The sequence below is a fragment of the Lagopus leucura genome, unplaced genomic scaffold, assembly GCF_019238085.1.
Source record: "Lagopus leucura isolate 7727_CA_CO unplaced genomic scaffold, USGS_WTPT01 Super-Scaffold_100018, whole genome shotgun sequence".
In the NCBI taxonomy this organism is placed as follows: domain Eukaryota; kingdom Metazoa; phylum Chordata; class Aves; order Galliformes; family Phasianidae; genus Lagopus; species Lagopus leucura.
The window spans coordinates 12,934,569-12,960,922 of record NW_024962272.1 but is presented as its reverse complement, the minus strand read 5'-3'; the positions used below and the strand labels follow the sequence as shown (position 1 = coordinate 12,960,922).

Genomic DNA, 26,354 nt, shown 5'->3' with positions numbered 1-26,354 from the left:
TTCCTCAGGTCCTATTGCTGTCACCAGAGAGAAGAGATCATCATCTGCCCCTCTGCTCCCCTCATGAGGAAGCTGTAGGTCGCCATGAGGCCTCTCTTTTGTCTCTTCTTCTCCAGACTGAAGAATCGAAGGGACCTTTGTCACTTCTCATACACTTTGCCCACCAGGCCGTTCATCACCTTTATAGCTCTCCTTTTGACATTCCCTTGTAGCTTTATGATCTTATATTGCAGTGCACAAACCTGCACACAGTGCTCGAGGTGATGCTGCAAAACTGCAGAGCAGAGTGGAACAATTCCTTCCCTTGACTGTCAATCTGTACTGTGCCTAATGCGCTTGGGGCTGCTTCGTTCACTTTTCATCTCACTAACGTGATCCTTTGTCCATGAAATTAATTTATTTTCCAGAAATTCACAAACAGTTTAATTTTAGTGCATTAATTCTGTTTTCAAAACAGTTGTCTTGGGTTGTTTGTGTGTGTATGTGTGTATATATGTGCATATAAATATTTATGTCTCTAATGCTTTCCATACAGACCCCTTCGATTTGAACCACAATCTTGGAGCTGGATTATCAAGAAAAAGTAAGTTTCCTGTTGAAAAACTTGGATATTAAGTGACAATTCTTGTTTTACTGGCTTGTTTGATGTTCACGTGATGTTTTCTCTTTTTTTGTGTGTGTTTCCCTAGTGACAAACTTTATAATGAAAGCTTTTATAAATGGCAGAAGAGTATTCGGTACTCCTGTAAAAATATTTCCTAAAGAATATCCATCAAAAATGGTAAGCTGCTCCTAAGGGCATCATATGCATGTTTTTCATTGTGTAACTCGCTTTTAAGAATATGGTTATGGTCTCTTAATGCTTTTCTTAATTTCAGCAGTGCTGTTATAAATCCTTGAACTGTTATTACTGAGTACTTTTTTTCATATTGTTTGCCTATAAAATGTGGGGGCATACAAAATACTGATCAAGGGAGATATTCATTATGTAGGCTTTTAGACATTTCAGCCTCCTTCAGAAAAGCTTAGGGTTTTTTAAGACTGGTTTAAGAAAGAATGTTGCACACCTGGTAGTCAGCCGGCTGCCTGTGGGGAAGAGGAAGCAGAGGACGATTTTATCTTGTTAGATCTGTCAGAACTGTACATAAGCAAAATTTCAACAACTTACTTATCTGTTTTGACTGCCCAGTGTATGAACTTGTAATTTATATGCATCATTTTTTTTTTTCTCAGGAGTACTTCTTTGATCCAGAGGTACTGACAGAAGGAGAATTGGCACCAAATGATAGATGCTGCAGAATTTGTGGTAAAATTGGCCATTTCATGAAAGATTGTCCCATGAGAAGAAAGTGAGTATAGTTTTGGGATCTCTGTGATATATTTCCTTAGAAGGAAGATTAGAACAGGGATGCTAAAGCTGTGCATTCACAGCTATATTCCATACAGCATTCCATAGAGCAGAAATCAATGAAATTCTGCATTTATGAAAATAAGTGGTATAAGACTGATATTTCTTCAGTCCTTTGTCCAGCCACTGCAATAGCAGATGCTCTTTATGACAGGTACACTAGTTGGCTGTCTTCTGGGGATTTCTTCTCTTGCATTCATTTGGTTTCATTAGCACTACATAGGAGGATTAATGAGTATTGATAATGCCTGGATGAGATTTGAAGTCACAGTTGTGTTCATCTTGTAGCTTCTTGCCAAATTAGTGTCTGTGCCCTTTTTAGTAATTGCTCCTTCATTTTACCTGCCTTTCTCTGTACTTTCTGTAACTGTACTACCTCCTTCTTAAAGTATTCACATTAGACTAACACAAAGTACATAGCTGGAGGCACGCCATAGTTTTACACAGCACAAAAAAAAAGTCCTTTCTGTATTGTTCTTGATATGTTACCTGATGATGCAGATATTCTGGTAAACTTCTTGGCTACTACTGTTAGTCAGTTTTTCTTGTTTTCTTGTTTGTATTGGGGTGGGGGTTTTGTTTGTTGGGTTTTTTTTTTTTTAGTAATTCTTTAAAATGATTCCAAGATACTTCAGGTCTATTTTTAGGTCTAATTGCCAGCTTTCCTTTGTATATTGTATAGCCATGGTCTAGATTATTTTTGCCAGGATGCATTATTTACAATTTATCTATGGTGAAGTTCGTCTGCTATCATTTTGTCAGTTTATTCAGTTTTGTGAGTTTCTTCAGTTTTCTTGTCATTAGTGCTGCATCTGACTGAGCAAAGGAGTCTGTTATCATCAGACACTGATTGTTCCTTCTCCAGTTCATAAATAAACAAGTAAAATGAAACCAGATCAGTAATGGCACCCAGGTCCTCACTGATACGTCTTTAAGTCACTTTGAATGCTAGAAGCATCTTCCTTTATACATGATTTGTAGAGAGAGTGAATATATGCCATTTTGGAAGGAAGGTAGATTTCTCCTGGAATGGTACAAGAAGTAGAATGAGAGCTCTATTTTTATGTGCTAGTATTTAATTTGGTGTCCTTTTTCTTCCACTGTCATTGCAGCTCCAGCAACAAGATCTTCACGTTGATGCATTCGTATTTTAGAGGGGAAAAAAAATAGAATTTCAGGTGTATTGTAATCAAATTGTGAAGTTAATAATATATATATCATAACAGTGTAGAACTGTTTCTTAAAAGAGCCAAAGGCATTTAACTTTATTTAACCCACTGAAGAAATAAATTGAGTCCATTTATAGGCTATATGCAGTGTTTGTGTTTTTATCTTTAATGTATATAAGACATATGAAATCTGCAGCCTTTTCCTCTTGCAGACTGAGGCGACGACGTGATTATGAAGATAGTAAAAACCAGAGGTACACAGAAAACAAAGAGAAAAGCAAAGAGGACAAAGAAATACAGAACAGAACAACAGAAAAAGAAAGCTCTGTCAAGGAGGGGAAATTGCATCTATTTACACCTCAAAAGAGCAAAGTCGCAAGGGGAATAGTGGAAACTGGAAAAGAACGGTCTCCCAGGCAATCAGCAGAGAAGTGGAAGCGACAAGAAGACAGAGAGTTAAAAGAAAAACGTTGTTTTATCTGTGGAAGAGAAGGTCACATTAAAAAGGAATGCCCACAGTATAAGGTAGCTGCAGGTATGAAACTGATCAAGCTGAGTAGTTTAAGCAGAACTTGTGGTTACAAAGTTCATTAAAGGCTAAATATTTTTCCTTTGAATGGCATTCACATAAATGCCAACTTTTTAAAAATAGAGTCAGACATGATCAGTTTCCCCTTTACTTTCACCTATCTTTCAAAACAGTTGTGTCCTGAGAATAGAGATGGTTTCTCTTAGCAGGCCAGGAGGTAACAGTAGAAAGTGGAGAGTGCCTGCTGTGTTGAAATTGCTTCTGTTGCCTTCACTGCTAAAGTTGGCTAACGTTTCAATATACAGCTTCTATTTCAGCACCTGGTAATAGCAGTAAAAGCTTATAGCTCCTTCCCATCATGTAAAATAGACCTCTTTCATAAGGACCTCAAGATCACTGAAAATAAATTGCTCAGATAAAATATTTTGAATGGGAAGAAATAAAGAATGTCCTTCCTAACTCAGTAATATGGTTGATAAAATAATCTGCCTTATTTTTCTTAGAGTTATTTTGCAACTTTGAGTTAAATAAAATTTAAAAAAAAACACGTGAAACTACAGTAATTGCCTGAAGATAGAACTTGACTGACAGACTTGAAAACAGTGAACTGCTAAGCAGTATCTAAGTCATCCTTCACATTAGACAGATCTGTAGTCATCTTTATTGTAGGAAAATCACTCTAATAAGAATGCAACTTCTTGGCATGGTGCATGGTACTTTCATCTAGCTTACAAACGAACACAGTATTACAGTTTCCCCCTAAGTAAATCTAGAAGCATTTATATACACACTACAGAAAAAAGCTGTACAGTTTGCTCATTACTTGACATCTCAAAATAAAGTACAGGAATCCTTTGGGAATCAATATATTTGTAGAGAAGGAGAATTGATTTAGGATGGACTTTTTTGCTTGTCTGGTGCCTGAAGTGTTCTCTATAGTTCTCTGGGCCCAAGAGGTTTTGTGACTTACTGTGCTATACACAAGCACTTTGTGGGACTTTGGTCAACTCACTTAACCCCATATCATCATTCATTTTCTGAAGATTCCAGGTCTCCTTGTGTAGGTTTGGGAATTGGGGTTTCTAGCTTAAATGCTTAACTATGGATGCATCTCATTTCATTGTGCCCATTTTTGTATATTATATAAAGGCAGAAAACAGAAATGTCTTAAGTTCTCTGTGCTATGAAGGTAGAATGCAAGTATCTTTCTAGTTTTTGTACCTTAGGATATCTGAGATGAAAAGTAGTTTCAAAATAGTAAGTCTTTGCTATATTACAACTTTTTCAGGAGGTTCAAAACCAGAAATGTTGTGTGGATCCCCTTTACCTCCAACTGCCAAACATGCTGGTCGATTGAATCAGGTAAATGTTAAGTGCTCTTCTTCCTGGATCTCTTTAAATATTCTGAAACTCTTGTAAAGGAACTTAAAGTTATTCTTACTTAAGCTTTCAAGGAGAACATGTGTAATATGTAATTCAGTTTTGTAGGTTCATCAGTATATATGTGTTGTTTATAGGGAATGGTTACACATGAAGAAAAAAAGAAACAAAAAGGAAAAGTACTTTTGAGTCCCCAGACAGGTTTGTATCTCTTTCTTTCAATTCAGAAATTCAGTGTGAAAGCATGCGTTTTCACCTTACTTTCTCAGTCCGTATGGAAACTCTGCCTAACTTGCTGAACGCAGCAGTAGTCTGAACAGGTTGCCAGATAATTCTGAAACCACTTTTTCTTTCTTTTTTTTTTTTTTAAGCTGGAAAAGCGCATTTTTTTTATTCGTGTTTTGGGAACAAAACTTATAAGGCATGTCAATTCTGTCAGCCATTTGTTCTTTATTTAACTCTGATAGATTTATTTTGCAGAAGGATCTGGTGTTTTATCAATCTCTCTCTTCTCTCCCTCTGTTTTGGCATACATGGGGTTCTGTGTTTCTCTTCAGGAGCAACATGTGGAGCACTTTCTTGTGAGGCTTCCTCAGAATAATCATCTAGAATTCCACATGATCAGCTAACTTAAGAGAGACTATGAAAGCACATCCTTTGATCTGTCAAAATGCGAGAAAGTTAAAATTACACTTACAAGTAGCAGACAGACGATGACATAAAGGCCTTTGTATACGCTCTCTGGATCAGAGACATTTTGTGCACTGTGTTAGATGCATGGTTGCCACTGCAGCTTCCTTACAGAAATTTCACACATTTAACTTGTTAACTGTCACAATGAAGATTTTTCAAGTAACTGTTTTTTTGTTTTTTAATTACTTTGAGTTTTGTGTGCAAGTGCAAACCATTTAGCAGCTTGGGTTTTTCCATAGATCTCTTCTGGGGCATCTGAAGGGAGATTTGAGAAGTCTTTGCAAACTGCTATTAAATATCTCTGTAGGTTTTCAGTTTTACGTGGGGTGGGAAAAAAAGTCATTGCAAGACTTCTTTGAAGCTGAGTTTGGGAAATTAAAAAAAAAAAAAGCAGTTTGTCCCCAGGCATTTATTTGGAAAAAAAGTAATCTTTTCTGTATTATAATATTTCCTACTGTCCTCTAGCAGCTGATATTATAAAGTTGATCTTGTGTGCTTTCGTTGCAGTTCAACTTAACAGTAATTTCTTCTTGTTTTACTTTTGTTTGTTTGTTTCTGTCTGTGGTGGTGGTAGAGGTGGTTATTGGGTTGGGATTTCTTTGTGTTTTGTTTTGATTTGAAACCTTTAAGCTTTTAAAGTGTGATGCTTTTTTTCCCCCCCTGATCTCAGGCAGCCTTTCCAATAGATATATGACTCAGGGAAAAGCCTCACAGAAGAGGACCCAGCAAGAATCATGAGGGATATGAAGCACTGTTAAATTGCAATACAGTTGCAATTTACTTCATTCTTATACTTAAAAACTTACTTTGGCTAAAGCATCTGGATTCACAGGACAGCAGCATAAATAATCTTCAACTTAAAACACCCATGTTTCTTTAACCTTACTTTAGATTGCTAATAAAGGATTTTAATATGGTGTCATACCATAGACCCCTTGCTCCTAAATAGATTGTCTGAGCATTTTAATAGAAAGCCATGATGTTTTGTATTTGTTTACTAGGTAAATCATATAGATAAATGCAGGTACTGAAAATGGACCAAGGTTTTGTCATTCAGCCTGAGCATTTTAAAATGCACTAAAATTGTTGCAGGCCAAATAAGTGTATTTTCTTCAAAATATGATTTTTTTTGAAGGAGCAAATATTATTTATATATGTTGATTGTTAATGAATATTTGTGTAAAAGTGTTTGAAATGCTTGTAGACTGTGCTTGCAAACAGGTTTTTGTGGTGTTTTTATTTTCCCCGTGTAGAGGACTGAAAACACAGTCACTAGTAAACATATGTTAAAGCTGTCTCTGCAGTAAAGCAGTACCAGTGAGATTTTTAGTTTTTTGCCCCTTCTTTGATTTTATGAAATTTAATTTGCTGCTGTGCTTGTGTACAAGGAAGGAGAAGAGAGGAAAAATAAAAAAAATAAAAAAAAAAAAGAAAAAGAGACAACTAAGAAACAGGTCAGTCCTGTTTGATGCTGCTAAGAATCTTTTTCATTATCTTGGGGATACAGACATAACTGCTTTATGGAATAGAGAAATGATATATGGCATCTGGGGAAAACACATGTGCATTTTCATAAAATGTGAATGGGATCCTTGGACCAGCCAAGAATTTAAGTAGGTGTATCAACTTGAGCTTTACTTGAAGTCCTTCCAGAGCTGGTAGTGTACTCTGTCTTGTTCAGGAAATAATTACATGGTAAAATTGAAACCACTGTTATTTATGACTTTGAAATAAATAAATAAAATCAAAATCCAGAATTACGATTCTGTATTTCTTCTTAAGTTGTAGCTTTCAGTATTCCTGACTTAAATGTGGAATGAATCATTAATTTATTGGAATGATCTGTTTTATAAAATGCTATGCTTTTTTTTTTTCCTTCACCTGTTTTTCGCTAAAGGTGAAGGTTAGAATTTCCAAAGTGACCTTAGGAAGCTAACTCCTATTTTTTTTTCCTTCATCAACATGAAGCCAGCTATCTTTATATTTCTAGATGTTTTATCTTTCTCCCAAAAGATGTTGTTTTTCTTTACCTATTTTCAATCTTAGCCAGCTTCACAAATGGAAAACCATTCCAATTTTGTCCTCTATAGCATGTTATTCATATAATTTTAAGCATTTTTTTTCCCTGAGATTTTCTTCTATACTTCCACATTCATACCCAGAAAATTCACATGCAGGACATTTGCATGCCTCATATATATTTTATTTAGCCTTCTGTTCTGTTGATGAGAACAAAATATATACACCTCTAAGAGACTACAGCATAATGTTATAGATAGAAGATATTTTTAAAACTAAATAGATCACATTTATGCTACTCAGCACCCTCGCATTGAGATATTTTTTAGTTTTATAGTGAAGCTTTCAAGTGTGAGATTTCTAAAGTCAGTTCTAAATCCTACAGATTACACTTCCAACCTCCAACTCACTCTGAAAATACCTCTTACTTCTGTGGAAACTACAGCAAAGAGTACATTAGCACTGTTTGATAGAGAAATTCTCAGCTACAAAACACTCTTGTCAAAAGTCACTGTCATTAACTGTGCATTTTCATTGGCAAGCAGGGTTTTGTCGCTGCGCTCATAAAGATGTGCACCAGCAAAGGTGGCCTGCTGTTGTCACTGCTGAAATACACCACATGCCTCACCGTGCTCACTTCCACTGCCTGGTCTCCATAAACATTCAGCAAGCACTGCTGAATGTCAGTGGGTGCATTTTTCTGCATGAAGGATTTCAGTCATGCACCTTTATACAAGGAGGTAAAGTAAACAGTACTGACAGAAAAACTGGTTGCATTTGCACACTTGCTTCCAGCTTGTACTTAACAAGCATTGCTGACTAAGGCCTCAGGCTCATAGAGCGTCTAAGGCCTTCCATCTCTGAGATCACCAATTCCAACATCAACCCAACCCATCAACCCAATTGAGAACATCAATTCCAACATCAGCAGTATGCCCAATAGCCATGTCCCTGTGTCTTAGTTTGAGCTGGGATGGAGCTCTTCAGAGCACCTGGTTCTAGGAGAAAAACGATGATAGCACACTGATACTTATAGTTGCTGCTAAGCAGTGTTGCAAAGAGCCAAGGCCATTCCCAGCAAAGATCCCAAGGATCTGGGAAGGTGCAGAATCAGGACAGCTGACTCAAACTGGACAGAGGATTATTTTGTAGTGTATGGCCTCGTGGAAAGAGTTTTGAAGGCTATGAAAATTCATCACTGCTTTTGCTGTTCAGGGCTCTAGCTGAGCGTGGGTCGGAGGGTGGTGAGTAATTGCCTGTGCAGCACTTCTTGTATATGCTCATGTATATATAAATATACGTATATATAGTCATAAGTGTTATCCTTTTCTCTATCTTAGTGAACAGTTCGATCTCAAACTACTTTCTTTTTTTTCCAGTTCTCTCTATCCTTTTGGGAAGGGGGCAGTGGGCAGATGAATGCCTGGTGCTCAGTCATCTGCTGGATAAAAGCACAATACCCTCAGTACCACATCCACACGATTTTTAAATACCCCCAGGGACAGCGTCTACCATCCCCCTAAGCGGCTCATTGCAACATCTCACCACTCTTTCAGAGAAGAATCATCCAACTTGAACCTCCCCTGGTGCAACTTGAGGTCATTCCCTCTCATCCTGTTGCTATTACCTGGGAAAAAAGGGCGACCTATGCCTTACTACAGACTCCTCTCAGGGAGTTGTAAAGAGCCCGGCTGACATATTCCACGTTTGCAGAGGGCTGTGTACCTCACTTTGGATATTTGGAAGCATTTTTTTTCTCAGAAAGAGTGATCAGGTACTGGCGCAGGCTGCCCCGGTGGCGTTCAAGAAGGGCACAGATGCACTGAAAGCCGCGGCGATGGTGGGTCGACGGCTGGAGTCGGTGATCTCAGAGGTCTTTTTCACAGTGACTCTATGGTTCTGCAGAGACGCCATTCCCTGTTTCCATCGGGCTGTATCTGCATCCCCTGGCCGTCGTTCCTGCGGACACGGACGGTGCGGCCCGGAGGCAGGGCCGGGCCCCGCACGCCCCTTATCTCCGCGCACAAGCCGCGGAGCCTCCTCCAAAACACACCCCACGGGCGCGCGCACGCGGCCTCGGCGCAGCACGGCCGGAGGGGCGGGCCGGACCGCCTGCCCGTCATTCTCGGCTGCCCAATGAGGACGGATGGCGGAAGCGCGTCGGGCGGGGCGGTGTCGCGGCGTGACGTCGGTGGTGCCCATGGCAGAGGGCAGAGGACGGGGCGGAGGGGCGTGATGGCATCGTCGGTGGTGCGGGCCACGGTGCGCGCGGTCAGCAAGAGGAAGATCCAGGCCACCCGCGCTGCCCTCACCCTGGTCAGCGCCCCGGGCCGAGCGCCTTCGGCCCCCGTTTACAACCCGCGGCGGCGTTCTCGGAGTCGGGCCGGGCGGCGGGGCCTGCTCCCGCGGCGGGCGGCATCGGGGTGACAGCGGGCTCGGAGGCGGCGGGCGGGGCGAGGCCGAGCGCCGCTGGGCCTCCGGGGTGGAAAGGAGAACAAGGGTTTGGGTGCGGGTGCGGTTGTTGATGCGGGCGCGGGCGGGGGGGCGCCGCGCCCGGGGGACCGCGGGCAGCCGGCTGCGGAGCGGCGTCACGGGCTGCGAAGTGCCTGCGTGCCTACAGACAAACGTAAAGACGTTGTGTGCAGAAAGCGAGGAGCGCGCTGCGTGCACAGAGACTGTCTGAAAACGGAAAGCTAGCCCCAGGGGCTTACGTATCTGAGCTGCTGGCTGTGGGGAGGCGGCAGGCACTCTGCTCGGCACTGCAGTCACGAGGCGCTGCTGAGGTCAGGCAGTGGGTCGGCAGCAGGTGGGCTGGCGATGTGACAGGTGCCGAAGGTGACCGTGCAAATGGGGTGCCGGGATGAAGTGTAAGGCATAACTGTGTTGCACAGTGTCAGAATAGGGCTGTGTGTAACACAGTTCTGTGAAATGCTTGTGCAAGCACTCTCTGCAAATGAACAAGAAGTAACGGTTAGAAATGATGTGTTTTTGTTTTTCAGACCCCGTCAGCCGTCCAGAAGATAAAACAACTTCTTAAAGACCAGCCTGAGCATGTAAGCATACTAGGGCTGTCGTGTTGTGCAGCAGACGGTCACAAAGCACTTCTCACTAACCTAGAAGTCTGAAATAAACACCCAGCAGTTTAGAGATGTTGGGGGCTTTTTTGGAGAGAAATGTTTTTTAAGCATTGTTTCTCTATAGAATTAAATGCAGAAGGTAGCTTGCTGTAATGATGTGTCACTGTACAGTTACTGTTGAGATGATAAAATGTGAAACGAAGTTGAGCTTTATTTTTAAGTTATATTTTAATGAATTCTTCTAATGTGGCACAGTGGTGACTTCAGGTAACTTTAGGGCCTTCAACTGTTGCTTTAAGACATTAGTAATCAGTTTTTGTAGGAATGGTCATTATGAGGTATATAGCTGTCATGTTAGATTATTATCTATTGGTCAAAACATTCATTTTTGTGAGTTGCCAGCATTTCACCAAATAACTGAGCTTTTCAGAGGAAAGCTCAAACTTGCTTTCTAACCACTATGAAAACAAACACTGTCTTTAATTTTGCTTTACAGCAAGTACTATTTCAAGAGAAATATTCTCTCTTAACTACAGTACAATGCCCATTGTTTCCTTTTCTTCCTGTACATCTGTAAATAACCAGGCTTTCTCTTCAGAACACAAATGATGATAAGGAAGCCCTGAGCCCGCAGCTTGGCTGATCAGTCATCCTTGTGTTATAAATGGTGTTCCTGTTTTCCAGCATGCTGCATTGTATCTAGTGTTTCCTGTCGAGAGGTGCTTAGTCAGAGCAGATCACACAGTTTGTCTGAGGTCCCACGTGGTGGTATTTGGTAATGTTCTGGTGGATTTTTATTGTAACACAGGTAATATACAGGTATACAGTGTACTTCTGTTTAACTAAGAAATAGTGGTTTGCTGAAAATGGAATAGGTACTTTTGGAAGTTTATTGTATGTGAATGGCTTTCTGATTCTATACCACTTTTTCTTAGCTCCTCACTTCTATGGCTGCTCTTTTTCTCTCAAACAAAGAAGGTCATTATGAGAAGCAGTGAGTGATTACAAATACACTGACTGGGTTGGGTTTAACATGGATTAATGTAGTAAGCAAATGGATATATTTGATGTAAGGTAGAGTTTGAGTTTTATGGACAAAAGGCAGCAGGAGTAATGGAGAAATCAAAGTAAATTCTTTCAGAACTTTGAATTGAAGTAGTTTTCTGATGGTCATTAGAGAAAGAGTGTAGAAATCTAGCAACTGCCCTTGGCCTGCCCTCACAGCTTCATAATTAATTATAATAGTCTTAAAATAGTGCCTGAATTAGCATCTGAATGAAGTTTAAATTGAAGTCACAACATTCTGAAATTCTACTGTCTTTATGAGACTGGGCACTCACAGAAGTAGCAGTAGTTTATTATCACTTCAAAAGTTGTTTTTAAGAACTATTAGAGCTAGGTGCAAAGTAGCAAATATCTGATGCTTACCATTACCTTTATAATCAATTTTGTAAAAGGAAAAGAAATGCACTGAGCTAGTTCACTTCTGTTCTAGTTCTAGGCTTTGGGTAGGGAAGAATAGATGTCGTCATTTTGTTATCCCACCTACTTTTATTGCAAGGTGTTGAAGAACAGGTTTAAAAAAAGTCATGTATGTTTGTGTTTTGTGTTTTTTCAGGTAGGTGTGAAAGTAGGTGTTCGTACAAGGGGATGCAATGGACTTTCTTATACACTAGAGTATACAAAGTCTAAAGGAGACTCTGATGAAGAAGTAGTTCAAGATGGTGAGTTTCTGCTGCAGTAGAGCAATCTTATGTGGTTAGAAAGGCGGGTTAGAAATTGTTTTGAGTACTAAACTATAACAAGAGGTCCTAGCTTCCTGATACTGGAATTGGTGCTGCATTGGTTTCCATATTGAAGTTATCAGTTAAAACCTGCAGCTCTGCAATCTGTAGTTCAGAGGCTGCTGCGCAGAATAACCAGTGTAGCCAATTGTTCATGCTTTTGGAGGTGGTTAATCCTAGGTATTTAGAGAAAAAAAAATAGAAAAATGCATAAGGAAAGGGATACTTTATCAGCATGCCTAAAACCAGAGTTGGCAAAATAAGGATTTTGTTTTTGAAAAGTCTTCTCTAACTTGTCATCTTCTTCACTGATCTGTAATTTGTTTCTAATCTGTTCATGCTTTTGATCTTCAAATTGTTTTGTAACAACCATTTCTACAATTTTAACTAAGCATTACTTAGAAAATTGTTTTTGTATGCTGATGTTTAAGCATGCTATCTGATAATTTTGTTGAGAATGCTATAACAGGTGTGTTGCTAAAATATTGAAAGTTCCATAGTTTTGTCCAGCACTCAGAAGACTTTCTTTGTGGTCCTGTAAAATAGGGATTTTTACAGAATCCATATAATGTTTGTTTTCGAGAGGTTTCTAAAATATTCCTCTGGTTTTTCTTTTGTTTTGTCTGAGAATTACTGAATTCTCTTGTATTTACGTCCAGAAAAATGAATCTGGCAGAAAAGTAGGAGATATGCATAAGAGTGGGATATTGCAATTATTTCCTTACAAATAGTATTCTGCAATGCAGAGACCAGGTTATAGCTGTGTTATAGATATCTACAACCAACCAATACATTTCATTCTCTTACAAAAAGAAGTAGTTGGGACAAATGACTAAACTGAACTGGAGCACCTGAGATCGAGACTGCCACGTAATTCTGCAAGTGCCTCTTGATTTCAAACTTAACTTGCTTCTGGAGTTACCTCTGCTTGACTCAGAGCTGCTCTGGCTTTATAGAGTTGAAAAAACATTTTCTGGTTTGGATCTTAAGGAAGATAAAAGCAGTTCATGTTTCCCTCAGTCAAGAGAGAGACTTCAAGGTCCAAAAACGGAGAGTATTTCAGATGTCTCTGCTTTCTGTTTTGTTTGGCTGCTTCTAGACTGATTTCCACTAAAGGCTTTGACTTTAATATAGCTCTGTACTCATCAGGCTGGTAGTTTTGGATTTCAGCCCAAATTTTCTGGCTTTTAGGTAGCAAGTGACCACTTCAGGGATCAGGTCTGTAAAATTTTGCATTAGGTTTAGCCTTCTGTGTTAATTGCTATCAAAATTTTCCCTGAAAATCTGTTTGGAGTAACTTCAACTTTGTTGCCTGCGGACTTGTGTTGTTATAACAGTGTGTTTTATCTAAGTTTTCACTGTAATAGAGCAGCTTTCTGGCAGTTGCTTATATAACTTAACCAGTTCTCGCTGTTGTTCACTGATGTTATTTCTGTTATCTTCTACTCTATAAACAGCTAAAGCAACCTACTCACAGCTTTGCATGCCTTAGAAAAGGGATCTCTTTCTGGTTCATAAGATGAACTACTACTAAGACTGTTATTCAGATTTTATAGTAGGATAGAAAGTGCAATGGAAGAGTGTCACAGGTTAAGGAAAAAGAAGCTGTGTTGATGGTCTTCAAATTTTGCTTCGAGAAAACTGAAAGTTAACAATTTCCCTTTCATTTGAAATACAACTCAAAGTAAACGATGAATGATTTTGCTCTATGTAAATTTGTTTTTCTTTGTTGTCTTCAAGGGGTTAGAGTGTTTATTGAGAAGAAAGCACAGCTGACACTTCTAGGAACTGAAATGGACTATGTAGAAGATAAATTGTCCAGTGAGTTTGTCTTCAATAATCCAAACATTAAAGGAACATGTGGCTGTGGAGAAAGCTTTAACATCTGAAATCTCAGGACTACTTCTTTGACTTTAAACATCACAGGACACTTGCTTTTTGGCTTTCAGAAGTAGATCAGTTTTCTTCAGATCTAGGGTGTGTGAAGTCTGGACACCACTAAGAAAAATAAAATTGAGTCGTGTTGAGTATGTAAATTGTATGTTAAATTGCAGCACTGATGTATTTATGCTGTAACTTGTGATGAGTTGGAATCTATAAGGTAAGAACAGTAAGTGCTATCGTAATGTCACTGTGCTTTTACATGCCAAGGAAATAAAACACTGCTATTCTTTTCCTTTGCAGTTTTCTTTGTTCACTCAGCTCATTCCCCATCCAAAACTGATGCAATTTGCAAAAGTATGTTGCCAGTATTCTGGCTTGATTTAGGGGAGGAAAAAAAAAATCACCATTTATAGGTGTTTTATATACACGGGCATACAGTCTTCAGCTTATAAGTTCACTGATTATGTAAATGCTTACTTTCCTTTCTTAGATTTCTGATACTTTCATGTTTTTATGTGTAGGTTTTCTGGAACTTACTTTCCTCTAAATCCAGGGAAGTCCAAAAAGAAGTTTGTATATTAGTGTAGTGGTAGGCTGTGGTAGTACTGCTTGTAGAAATAATTAAAAATGTTCTAACCAAATTTTAATCCCATTCCTTTCCTAGTTGAAGTCACAGCCTATGTTGTACTTAGTGATTTTCAAAAACATAAAATATATTCAGGTACTGGAATGCTGAAGCAGGATACAGCCCTTGTTCCTCACATTTCTGTTGTTTATCTTTTGTGGCTTAAATTGCAGAGGTGTTAAAACTCAAAATTTTGATTCTGTGTTCACAGAGTATGTTTGTATTCTCACCATGCTATCTGTCTACCAAAGCCATAAGCTGCTTTTTCTGCGAGAGGAATCTTCTTTTTTTTTTTTTAACCAGGTGTGCTACTCATTCTGTTAGAACTCTAAACTCTGCTTAGTAACTATGTAGCACTAGAATTTTTCACTTTAAAAGCTTACAGTAACTTGTATGTAACAGCTAGCCAAGGGTTAATTTAGTTACAGGAAACTGTTTATCATTTAAAAAAAAAAAAAGCTTTTATTGAGTAATTGTTTTAAAAATAATTGTCAGTAATTAAAAAAAATATATATCAGATTATTCCTAGTCAGATAATTCCCTTTTTGAAGCAGTGTTTTTCAAGCTGATGATCTTCCACTGGAAATCAGGCAGAAGTGTAAGCTTTTCTCTCGTCCTTCCCAAAGCTGATAGGAGAAAAGTACAGGTCCATCCTTTTATCTCTAATTTCCCTGATTGTCTAAAGAGGGCACTGTGCAGCTAAGTTATTCCCTTTGGTAGACAAGACAGTAACTTGTTAATCTGGGAAACTAACCTGAACACTTAGTCAAAAGACTGGGAATAGAAAGTGGAGCATTCTGGGGACTGGGCTCTTAGCATCGTGTACGCTTGCCTGTGAACAACTTGTCAGTTGTGGCATGCTACAGATGTAGAATTGCAGCCAGTTAGATCTGGCTTGAGAAAATATGTAGAGGCAAGAATAAAAATGAAAAACTTAAATCATTCTTGGTATGTACGGCGTAGGAATTGGAGGCCAGAATTTCCAGAGCTATGGTTTAATATTAGATGCTTGAATTTTAGTTGTATACTATGTCATCTTCTGATATAAAAACTCTTTTTAATAGTCAACTACTGTACACAGTTACTTTTCTCCTGAATTACGTTATGAAATAACTGGTGTAACACTGGTTAAGTGAATTTATAGTGCCGTAAATCCTTTCATCTTGCCGAACAAAAATCTGGTTAATGTGATAGTATGTCTAAAATTCCAAGCTAAGGGTGTTTCTTCAGATTACGTTTCTATGCTCCTTGCTAGCAGATACGACTATGAATGTAGTAACACTGGTGTTTGCTAAGAGTGCTTTGACTTTACTTGTTTCATTTGTTTTGGTGTGCATTTGGTTTTGGGGATGTTTTTGGACCTGTGCACACACATTAATCTTCTTCATGTGTTTCGTGTATATGCCTCGAATGGAAATTTGCTTTTTCGTACTCTCATGAAATAATCTTTTAAAACGTGTTAATTTACTGACACATAACGCACAGTCTGTTAAAATAAGCTTCTGCTTATGTGCTGTTTACTGTTACGTAGGCACATGGTTTTGTCAGTTGATACAATTTTGTGCAATACTGTATGTAGAGTTCTGAGTTACAATAATAAATATTTGCCTGTTGGTAAATGTGAAAGATTTCTATCTTGATATGATTCTGTTTACAATAATGAATATGGGGTAGAGGACTTGGCAGAGAATTAAGACTTGTATGCCTGGATTATGAAATAGATACAATATTAATTAGCTGAATTAATAATTCTAAGAAATATGAACAGTCTCCATCGCCTTCTCAGAATTTGTTGATACAACTGTGTATTCACAATGCTGGAGAGAAAGAACCAAGTCGTTTTTTACAGTCAGGGGGCTGGAAATGCAGCAGCTGTCTTTCTGTTGTAGAAACAGAACTTGGGGGGGGGGGAAAAAAGCAAAACCCTAAAACAAACAAAAATTTTTGCATACCAAGTCCCTCCTGATCCACTCCTTTTCGTAGCTCTCTTTGGATGTCTCAAGAAGGAGGACAGCATGTTCAGGAAAACCTTAAACAGTTCAGTGTACAAATCATTTTGGCAACGAATGACAGCACAAAATGAATTTGAACTAAAAAAGTAAGACACAGGTGGTAGGACTGTAAAATCTAATGTCAAATAATTATTGTTCTGTGTGTGTTGGAATCCTATCTGCCAGGCTGATTATGTTTGTTTATCACTGTAATTGTTATTCTTCCCATTTATTTAAACAGGCTTCTTTACTAGCAGAAAAATTCCTGAACTATTCCACTTGTTGCTAACACTATATATATATATATATATATATATATATATATATATTATATATATATATGTATATATATATATGTAGCATATATATATATGTATATATATATATATAGCATATATATATATGTATATATATATATATATGCATATATATATGTAGAATATATATATATATATTTTTTTTTTCATTAAGCAGGTAATTCTTTTATGTTACTACAATTCTGCAGTCTCTCTGTAGGAATCTGTAGTTGTCTCATGTGGCAAAGTGTGTATTTATGTATTTGTTCCAGAAGAGCTCTGAAAAGATTACTTGAAAAATTACTTTTCAGCATGACTGGCTTTTTATCTGTAAACACACAGTTTACAGATAAAGATGTAAAGCCATACAGTGAGAACTTTGGCCTTCTCTTTTCCTTTCTTGTTCTTTTAAGATATGTGAGGAATGCTGCTTTGTGAAGGCGAGCTAAAATGCAAGGACTTAGCAGAGCTCCACATGCACTTAGGTCTGAGTGGCATTAATTGTAGTTGTTTTCAGCAGGAGATGGCATTTTCCTTAAAGATTCACTAAGGGAAAGTTTATTTGCTGAATTGAAGCAAGCTCTTTGCCATCATCTCTTACTGTCCCTTTCAGTGGGTTGTTTATTTAACCTGGGTGTATCTTCTCTGGTAGCAGTGCTTCTCAAACTGTGGAATCTGTGTTCCTAGATCAAATCTAAGAATGCTAGCCACAGTGTCCTAACCCCTGCTTCTTTTAATAAACGTACAGCTCTGTTTCATGGGAACAGATAGTTACTGCCATAGGGGGGCAGTAAGTTTACTGCAATTACTGTTCATTCAAAATGAGAATTGCCTCTGCCTGGTTCCCTGGTTCTGTTTCCTCTTGTATTTCATAGAGTACTTTTTGCTGATACTGATGGAAATGATTGTGTTGTTCACCCTTATTTCTGCTCTGTTCTGTTTTTCTTGTCTGTTTCTGAAGAATACAGATGGGTGCAGGTAAGCAGAATACCAAATCACTTTAAGACCTCCTGATGCAAAAAATAACAAAGAGCAGAGCATTTATTTTGCCAACGAGCTTTTTCTATTGGTTTTCTTTCCATTTGTCTCCTTGCCAGTAGTGTGCTAGTGTACTTGATTAACATTATATCTAACTACAAATTTCTGCGGATATATTCTGATTGTCAGCTTTAACCTCCAAATGCTGGGATTGTGTGATCCAAAAGGATGAAGAATCTCATGTAATAGTTAAATCTCCATTCACAACGGTACTCTCATCCTCTACACCTTATTTATCTGGATTTTAGCTATTGCACAGTGATTTTATTACACATGGTTTTAATCAAAAGTTCCTTCTTACTGAAACTAAATCTAGACAACAAGAATAAGTTCCCCTGGCTAATGAAATGGGAGAGCCTCCAAAAAAAATTGAAATAACCTGAATAGCTGAATTCATTACACAGATTTCCAGCCAGATATATCCTTGTTTTGACTGTGTGTTTTAATCTTTAATTTGTTCATAGTGAGTCATCCATGTAGACCTTTAATTCCTAATCACGATATTCTAAATCAATACTAAATTGTTGTATGGAGAAGCAAAACTGTTTAAATTTTGCTGTTAATTATACTCATTATTTTTCACTGCAGTTGTTTCATATTAAAAGCTTAAATGCAGGCAAGTATTAAAATAAGGAGAAAGGTGCTAAGAAACTTAATGTTGTAGGATCTTAGAAAGAGCACAGGTAGTAGGGAGTGAGAAATAGTCCCTCCTTGTCGTCCTTCATTTTCACAATAAATTTGTGCAGTGTGATCCTCCCTTTTTCAAATTAGAGCTGGTTGAAATATGTTGTCAGAATTTGTTTTCTAATGAATATCTAACGAATAATGCCCCCTCACTAAATAAATTAATAGAAAATCCAGTGCTTGGGTGTGAATAGTGACAGTGCAAAACTGCTGTTTGGAAACTTTGTTGAGAATGTAAATTGTGCTTCTTTTCCTTGAAATGAATTTCTTCCTTTGCTATTCAAGCTATGAATGGAAGTTCAACCAAATTGGCCAGCTGTAGCAGAGTTTGCTGAAGTGCTTTTAGAAATTACTGGTACATTTGTATCCTCTGTTTGAGGCTGCTACTGCTACTGCAAATTTGTGAACGAGTGACTGAACATCAACTAGTGAGGCTGAGTTTGTGTTAACAAGTTGCATTTTGCCTGTCAGTACAAGGGAGGAACCCATATTCCCTTGCTGAAATATTGGAAAGCCGCAATACAGCAATAAGCAGAGGTAAAGTGATAGCCAGAGATATCTGCCCATATCCTATAGGGAGCCTGAAATGCCTGCTATGAGGTACGGTGCCTTCTACCCTGTTCTGTGCATGAACAACCTCTGTTTTCTGCAATTAATCCAGAGTGTTTGTGCAATCCTTAAATCCAGAGGCTGTTGCACATTCAATAAGATCTTTGCCATCCTCATTATGGGTACGGTCCAGAACTGTGAAGCGGTATATAAAGTCTCAGAACACCTGTCATGAACTCCAGGTTTTGATCACTTCAAGGAAAACTGTTCACATTAAGTGCACATGTGCCTTCCTTTGAATGAAATTTGTGCTACCTTGGCTGTCATGAAACATAAGGCTAGAACAGCCTTATGCTATGAGTAGACCCCTATGACTCAATAAAGAGGCTTTGCATGTAGCACTTCTGAAAACAATACTCTTGGTTTATTATTAAATTGAAAAACCTTTTCTAGAAAATAGCAATCTGGTGGGAAGCTGTCTGCGCTGTGCTTTGCACGAGGAAGTTCTGTGGAACTGTGGAGGTGATGGCTTTGCTTCTGCTCAGCCGCCACCCCAAGCTCCACCAGCTGAAGAAACTTCCCTATGATCTACCTGCTGTGGAATGGAAATCTACAACTCACCACTGTGCTCCTAACTCCCCAGAAGGGGGGTCATGCGGATCTGGTTAAGCAAACTTTGTTTGCAAGTATACGGTTGGAGATGCTGGCTTAGCATCTGCGCCTAAATCTGGTTTGCTGGACAGAACAAAGAGTGATTGATTTCATGAGATACAGAGGTGGTTCTAGTTGAGCAAAACAACAAACTGAGCCCAGATTACAGTGTACAGAAAAAGGAAATGAAGGGGCGAGAGGACACCTTCTGGGTGGGACGGCTGATAGGTAAACTGAGAAGAATGTGAACCCTGAGAACCTCAGGCAGCGGGTAGAGAGGGAAGGACTCATTGGCACTGGGGTACAGGGGTAAAAGAGGGGCTGCGTCCGCTGGTACTTTGGGAGATCCATGGGGTTATGCCCCAGTGGACTCTCCATCGATTTTAACAAACAAGTAACGCAGCCTGACGAGGGTGCTCTCAGCGGTGAGCGCAGCCGGGGGGCAGGCGGCTGTTCCACTCGGCGCCGCGCTTCCGCCTTTCCGAGTGCCGGGATGGAGGCGGTTTGATGTGCGGTGTGTGACCGGGCTGTGGCGGCCCGCAGGCGGTCATTTGAGGGGACCTCTGCTGCCAGGACGCGGGCAGCAGGAGAGAGGGGGTCTTGTGTGTGGTAGGAAAAGGGAAAGCAAGGGAAAAAGAATGAAGCCAGCAAAGGAAAAAAATATATATATATATAGTATTTTGGGTGGATTTGGTATGGAAATTTCTTGGCCTGGGAATCACCTTGCAAAAACTGTGAGAAATGCTGCCCTATGTGAGGTTTTAGACCGGCAGGCAGAGCACCGTTGTGCGTGATGCAGAAGCTCCATTGTTACTTCACAGTTTGCTGGGAAGTAAGGAGTGAATTTTGGGTGTTTGCATTTCCCTGGAAGTGTTTTCCCCACTTTTGCATCTTTTAATTTCTAATTAAAATTGCTTTACTTTTTTCAGTGTAGTGAAGGCAAATGGATCAGACTGAGGACAGTATGCTGCCAGAAGATACGGATCAGAAGCAGTCATCCTCTGTGGGCTGGAAAGTGAGAACTGTAACAGTATAAAGACCATTTGTAGGCTTTCTCTGCCCACTTCCTTTATCCTCAGGGTTGTTTTGCTGTGTTTTTTTCCCCTTGTTGATGTTTTCTTTGTTTCCCCCCAAAGAATTCCCTAAGTATTCTACGGTACCTGGTACCAAATTATTATTTTTATATTATTACACTGAAATGCTCTTTGCTATATGCAGTGGACTGACAGAATGAGAAGACATGCTTGGCTTTAATGGAATGGTGCTTTGCAAGAAAATACAGAGAAACTTTTTTTTAAGCATCACAAGTACATTTGTGCTGAATTTTTGTAGCAAAAAGAAAAAAACAGTAGTACCAGAATCCACAGCAGTTGAACATTTCATGATCAGTATTTAGCATATGAATAGTGTTTTAATTATGTCACTTGTTCCCATTCTTGAAAAGAAAGAGGTATTTGTTCATGCTGTAAATCAAAAAGATGAATTTGTTTCTCATTTGTCCTGTGTGCATCAGTGCATTTGATGAGAATACCAGTAAGAGCAAGGTGTCTTAATCTGCTTTGTCCTTTACATTATATGCTCTTTAATACATGTTTATCTTAATAGAAGCAGCTCTCTTGCTTTCTTCTGTAAATTTTGAGTGCTATTTGAATAAAACAGAAAGCTATTGCAATTCCAACAATAGGCATTTTACCTCAAGTAATTTTTATTCTGAGTGATGCTACTTACTTTTCTGCAGAAATTATCAGTCTCTTTGAGCTTTCAGTAAAACAGAATGACTCAATGCATAATAGTTGGATGCACTGGCCATTTTGTATATGACAACAAAAAAACAGCACATCTTTTTCATTATTTGATGCATCATCTTTGCAACCTCCTATGTAATAAACTGATTGGCCTTAGGTACTGGACATAAGCCGAGGCATGCAAAAGGTTACAGATTCCCTAGACTCATTTACTTACTAGATTCATTTATTTACTCCTAGTGATCTGTTTTATACACATAGCCTATGTAGCTGAACACACTGTTCCCATCAAACTACATTTCAAAATCAGTTTTGGGCAGGTTTATTTATCGAGGCATGAAGTGAAAAATAAGAGGATTTTTCACATTGTCTTCTACAGCCCATTCCAAACAGTAGAAAAGAAACTTCTATGCATGTTCATGCAAATCAGTCCAAAGGGAACTGTCATCATTGTGAAGCGCTGGGATCCCATTTGTTGGTTCTCACGTAGTCGTCTTGATTTTATCTTCATCTATAGTCACTGAGTATATGGGTTACGAGAAAAAAGGGAATAGACTCTTGAGCAGAGTATGTTGTGATAGGACAAGGGGAAATGGTTTCAAACTGATAGTTGAGGTACAGAATGGACATAAGGAAGTAGCTTTTTACATCGTAGCTGGTAAGGCACTGGGACAGGTTGCCCAGAGACATGGTGGATGCCCTGTTCTTGGAGACATTCAAAGCCAGGCTGGATCAGGCTCTGAGAAACCTGACCTAGTAGTAGGTGTCTCTGTCCAATGCAGGGGAATTGGACTAGATGGCCTTTAAAGGTCCCTTTCAATTCACATGATTCTATGATTCTATAAATAATTTTTATGGTATGCTGATGTTGTAAGATTTTTGTGGGAAGGATGTTTTGTATTGTATGAAGATCACCAGCTACCAAACTATGACGCATATCAAAACTTGTAGTCTATAAACAGTGGTAGTATTAATAAAAGAAGACATCCTAGTCCTCCACAGAACTTATTTTTATAGTTCTGAGTATTTTCATTAATGTGGAAAGTTTCCCTGCTTTTTTTCTTTTTTCTTTTCAGGTGTCAGAGTTGTTGTTATCTTTCACAAATATCAAAAATGAGCGGCAAAATTACCTTTCACTTCTGGAGCAAACACACATTTCTCTCTTCCATACCATACAGTCAGCAGTAAGATCTAATGACTGGGATGCTGCAGCACGTAGCAAATGCAGCTATCTTTGTAAGAAATCTATTAGTAGTAGTTGTTCACAAATAGGTATTGCAAAGGAAAATGCTGAGTCATTAAGAATAGGAATGATAAGTGCAGACAGCTCCATATCTGAAGATGCCAGACAGCTGTCTAAATCAAAGCCAGAAGTATCTGTTTCTGGAGGACACAAAAAATACTATTCTAGTGACTCACTGCAAAAATATATTTTCCCTTACGTGTTTTTGATCAAAAATTGCCTTTCTATGCCACTTTCTTTGATCCAAGACAAATGTTTCAGTGGAGAGATATTATGCAAAATACAGTATTTAAGGAAAGAGAAAAGGAGCACGCCAGCATCAGAGACTCCTGTTTCCAAATTACATGCTTCTGAAGGTGCGTAGTCTGTACTGGTACTTATATATGGCTCAGAATAGCTCAAATGGGAATAGCTAAGAACCATGGAAGAAAAAAAAATTGAAAGAGGAAAATAATTGAGACTGAATTTCTAGATAAGGCTCCTGAATGTGAAAATTCAGGTATTATACTCTGAAATAATTTCCAAATAATAGAAGCATGAATATCTGGGACATGGAAAAAATGTTTGCTAAAGCAAAAGAAGGCAGTCTGCTACCTTAATTTACACCAAACATTTATTTATGCAGGCACATTTGATAATATTAGTAATTGGTCCTTACAGGCTTTTTAGTTGTTCCCGATGTTGAATTGAATTCAGTGGGAATTCTGGCATGGATTTTGTGAAAGTTGAGTTTGTGGAAACTGTTTTCTCCTCACTTAAACAAAGCAGTGGATTTTGCTCAGTAACAGGTTCAATAACTCTTGAATTACTTTTTATATTTTTTTAACCTTACGTCTGCTTTGAAGTATAATAACAAGGTTTTTATGGATTTGCTACATCTCATGGCTTGCATACATGGTAAACATTCTGCCTGGAGAATCTCACACTAGAGTACTTTGCTCCCATGTGGCAGAATACAAAATGTGAACCAAGCTGACGCTGTTCACATATCCCACCCCTTCTCTCCATTGTCATAGCTTTAATGTACTTTACAGCCTCGTACTAGTTTTTCCTATCTTTGTGTGTGTTTCTCTCTGGAAAACACTAGTTAATGGTACTTCCCGGATAACTAAGGAGAAATTAAATCCATCTTTACATCTTCTGGATTCTCAGATAATAGCCTCAAGTCTCTTAAGAAATGACTTGAAGGAGATAATATGATTTCCACTGTTAACATTTTTCTAGGTGCATCAGATTGGAGCTGAGGACTGTCACAGCATCCACCCCTTTACAGCCCTCAAGAAGCAGACAAGTGTTCAAACTAGTTTGAGTTGGTTCTTATGTTTTATCTGTTGAGATGTTCCTCACTGGCCAGCAGTGACAAAATTGATGCCTAGATCGCCAAAGACACTTTAATGTGGAAAAGGATGAAACTAACTGTTTTGTTCAGCTCAAACAAGACGTGCAACCTCAGCAGCATTAGTACGAACATGTCTTCACTAATCTGTCAGCAACTCACATCTGTGAGAGCATGCAGCTGCTAAGTACTGACATCTAGTCATTTTTGGCCTAGTGAATGTGGCTGGCAACATGGGTGTCCAACAGTGATGATGATATGTGAAATAATTTTCCTCTTGACTTAGTAATCTTTAAGAATCCCTCTATACATATAAGTGGAAGCAGGACAAGACTTACTCATTTTGTTTGGTTCTTCTTAAAAACAACAACAAAACCAAACAATATTGGCAGTGATCAGTTGATCATTTGGGTCCTAGAACTCAGCTTAAATTACAGCATGCAGATGTCAGTGTTCATGCCTTGTTGCAGTGTACTCCTAATTATTTTAGAGAAGAAGTTCTATTACATGTATGTTAACATAATACATACCTTATTGCCAGTGCCAGAAATACCATACATCGTCTTCCATAACCTGAGGGAACTGCAATGGAAACTGTATAAAGGCATGGTGAAGAGGAAGAAGTCCAGCCGAAATTTTTGGAGACGAGCAAGTTATGGAATTTCTACAATACTAGATGGAACAGCTGTGAAGACACACTACAACCTCCCTTTGATTTTTAAAGATTCAGTAATTCTGTCAGCTTATCCTGCATATCCTGTTCTACGTCTTGAATTCAAAAGGGAATAACTGCAGCTCAAAATAGGAAGCAAATAAAACTGCAAGTGCCTTAGGCAATTAAAAAATTATCATTATTTTTAGTGTTTCTTTAGTCTGTAACAGTAGCTTGAATTTGAGCCTGAAGCATAACATTCTCGCACTGTACAAACACAACATGATAAGCTGACTTTTCTCCCCAAAGATTTCATTTCTCCATGAATGTGGTACAGGATATAAATGTCAGTCTTCATGAAAACAAAGTTCACTTATTTCTCTGCCTGTTCCGGAGCATAATAAGTAGCTGCTTATGTAAAAACATAATGTATTTTCCTGTAAACTGTAATTCTCAGTCTAGGGAGTCTGGCTCAGCTAACTGCTGTCTAAGATACCCCAGTCAGGGTGTTCCCAGGAATAGGCACATTCTAGGTAAATTAGCCCATTTACCTTGCTGTCAGAGTAAGGCATTACCTTACTCTGCCCTGCCCAGAGTAAGGAACTAAAATCTATCTATCCTTTCTTTCTCTGCATTTTATACCTCTCTCTCTCTCTGCTTTTTTTTTAATTTTTTTTTTTTTTTTTAATTTGGCACTTCTCTACTCTCTTCTGCTTTTTCTTCAAATCACACAAATTCTTAGGTACTTTTTAAATCACCTTTGCTGTTGATGCCTCTTCTTGTCAGTCATCAATCAGTCTTTGCTTGCAAATGCTCAGGGAGCAGTCCTCCTTTCCGTTTGTTTTACATCAGGGGTCAGCTTCCTGATTGTATTCTGTCCCCCTCTTCCACTCTCCTTCCATCCATCAGACTCCTTTCATTTATGATCAAATTCGTTCCATTCTGATTATGAATGAGATGGCTCTGCCAGACCCACTAGTCTCCAAGTGTTAGCAACACCTTTTACTTTCCTGGTTGCCACTGCTAATGAGTTTGTCCAGTGGTGTAGCCTTTCCAAAAAACTCCTGTCTTCCAGTTGTCCCAGTCAGCTCTTCTCCTCAAGCTACTCTGATATAGGTTGGTTTGCTTAGCAATAGGGATTAGTACATTATTTTAAGAACCAATGTAATAGTTTAGCAAAAGGAATCCATAAGTGATAGTTCTGCAACTTCCCATTTCAACTTTAGTGGGTGAACAGTCATGTTTTTCCTCAATAATTCTGCACTGGGGACATAATAGAATACTTTTATCTTTGCCTCAATGATTTAGCTGCATAGAAGTACTGGAGTCACAATGGAATACTTTTATCTTTTGCCTCAAAACATGCAAGGACATTTTCCTCTGGTTCCACAGACATTGTTTTAAAAAGTGGTTCACTATGGCCTAAGCAATGGAAATCTTCCAAACTGAGGAAAAGTGAATGAAGTGAGTCAAAGGGCTCAGTGATGAAGCTGATGTTGAAAAAAAGGGGAAGAAGTAGGTGGGCACTCAACCACCCTAAATACCACTGAGCATGCCCAAGGGGACATTAGTACATGTCTGTGAGACCTTGGAAAAGAGTG

General features: G+C 38.7%; 2 protein-coding genes across 8 annotated transcripts in view; both read left to right on the top strand.

Moving 5' to 3' along the window:
- Positions 1 to 6,936, top strand: part of TUT7 (terminal uridylyl transferase 7) — a 32,063-nt gene extending 25,127 nt beyond the window's left edge. For 3 of the 6 annotated variants that reach the window (XM_042877388.1, XM_042877389.1, XM_042877391.1), the window contains exons 23-29: positions 536 to 583; positions 690 to 781; positions 1,234 to 1,349; positions 2,790 to 3,112; positions 4,395 to 4,468; positions 4,624 to 4,687; positions 5,850 to 6,936. In XM_042877388.1, the coding sequence (XP_042733322.1) occupies positions 536 to 583; positions 690 to 781; positions 1,234 to 1,349; positions 2,790 to 3,112; positions 4,395 to 4,468; positions 4,624 to 4,687; positions 5,850 to 5,917 (785 nt within the window). In that variant the 3' untranslated portion in view covers positions 5,918 to 6,936. Of the gene's footprint in view, positions 1 to 8; positions 455 to 535; positions 584 to 689; positions 782 to 1,233; positions 1,350 to 2,773; positions 3,113 to 4,394; positions 4,469 to 4,623; positions 4,688 to 5,043 lie in introns of those variants that run through there. The other 3 variants (XM_042877392.1, XM_042877393.1, XM_042877394.1) reach the window with 3 other exon arrangements.
- A 2,448-nt stretch (positions 6,937 to 9,384) lies between these two features.
- Positions 9,385 to 16,194, top strand: ISCA1 (iron-sulfur cluster assembly 1). 2 transcript variants are annotated; one of them, XM_042877493.1, is made up of 4 exons: positions 9,385 to 9,514; positions 10,198 to 10,251; positions 11,894 to 11,999; positions 13,800 to 16,194. In XM_042877493.1, exons 1-4 carry the CDS (start codon positions 9,434 to 9,436, stop codon positions 13,946 to 13,948), a joined length of 390 nt encoding a protein of 129 aa, XP_042733427.1. In that variant the 5' UTR covers positions 9,385 to 9,433; the 3' UTR covers positions 13,949 to 16,194. The 2 variants fall into 2 exon arrangements, with proteins under 2 accessions (XP_042733427.1, XP_042733428.1); XM_042877494.1 differs by having other exon boundaries at positions 9,416 to 9,460.
- Positions 16,195 to 26,354: the final 10,160 nt, after the last annotated feature.

Bases quoted from the DNA above. Each gene is read 5' to 3' on its own strand.
- ISCA1 (XM_042877493.1), top strand. From the start codon at position 9,434: ATGGCATCGTCGGTGGTGCGGGCCACGGTGCGCGCGGTCAGCAAGAGG. The intron at 9,515-10,197 runs GTCAGCGCCCCG...TTTGTTTTTCAG, and splicing joins CCCGCGCTGCCCTCACCCTG to ACCCCGTCAGCCGTCCAGAA. The intron at 12,000-13,799 runs GTGAGTTTCTGC...GTTGTCTTCAAG, and splicing joins TGAAGAAGTAGTTCAAGATG to GGGTTAGAGTGTTTATTGAG.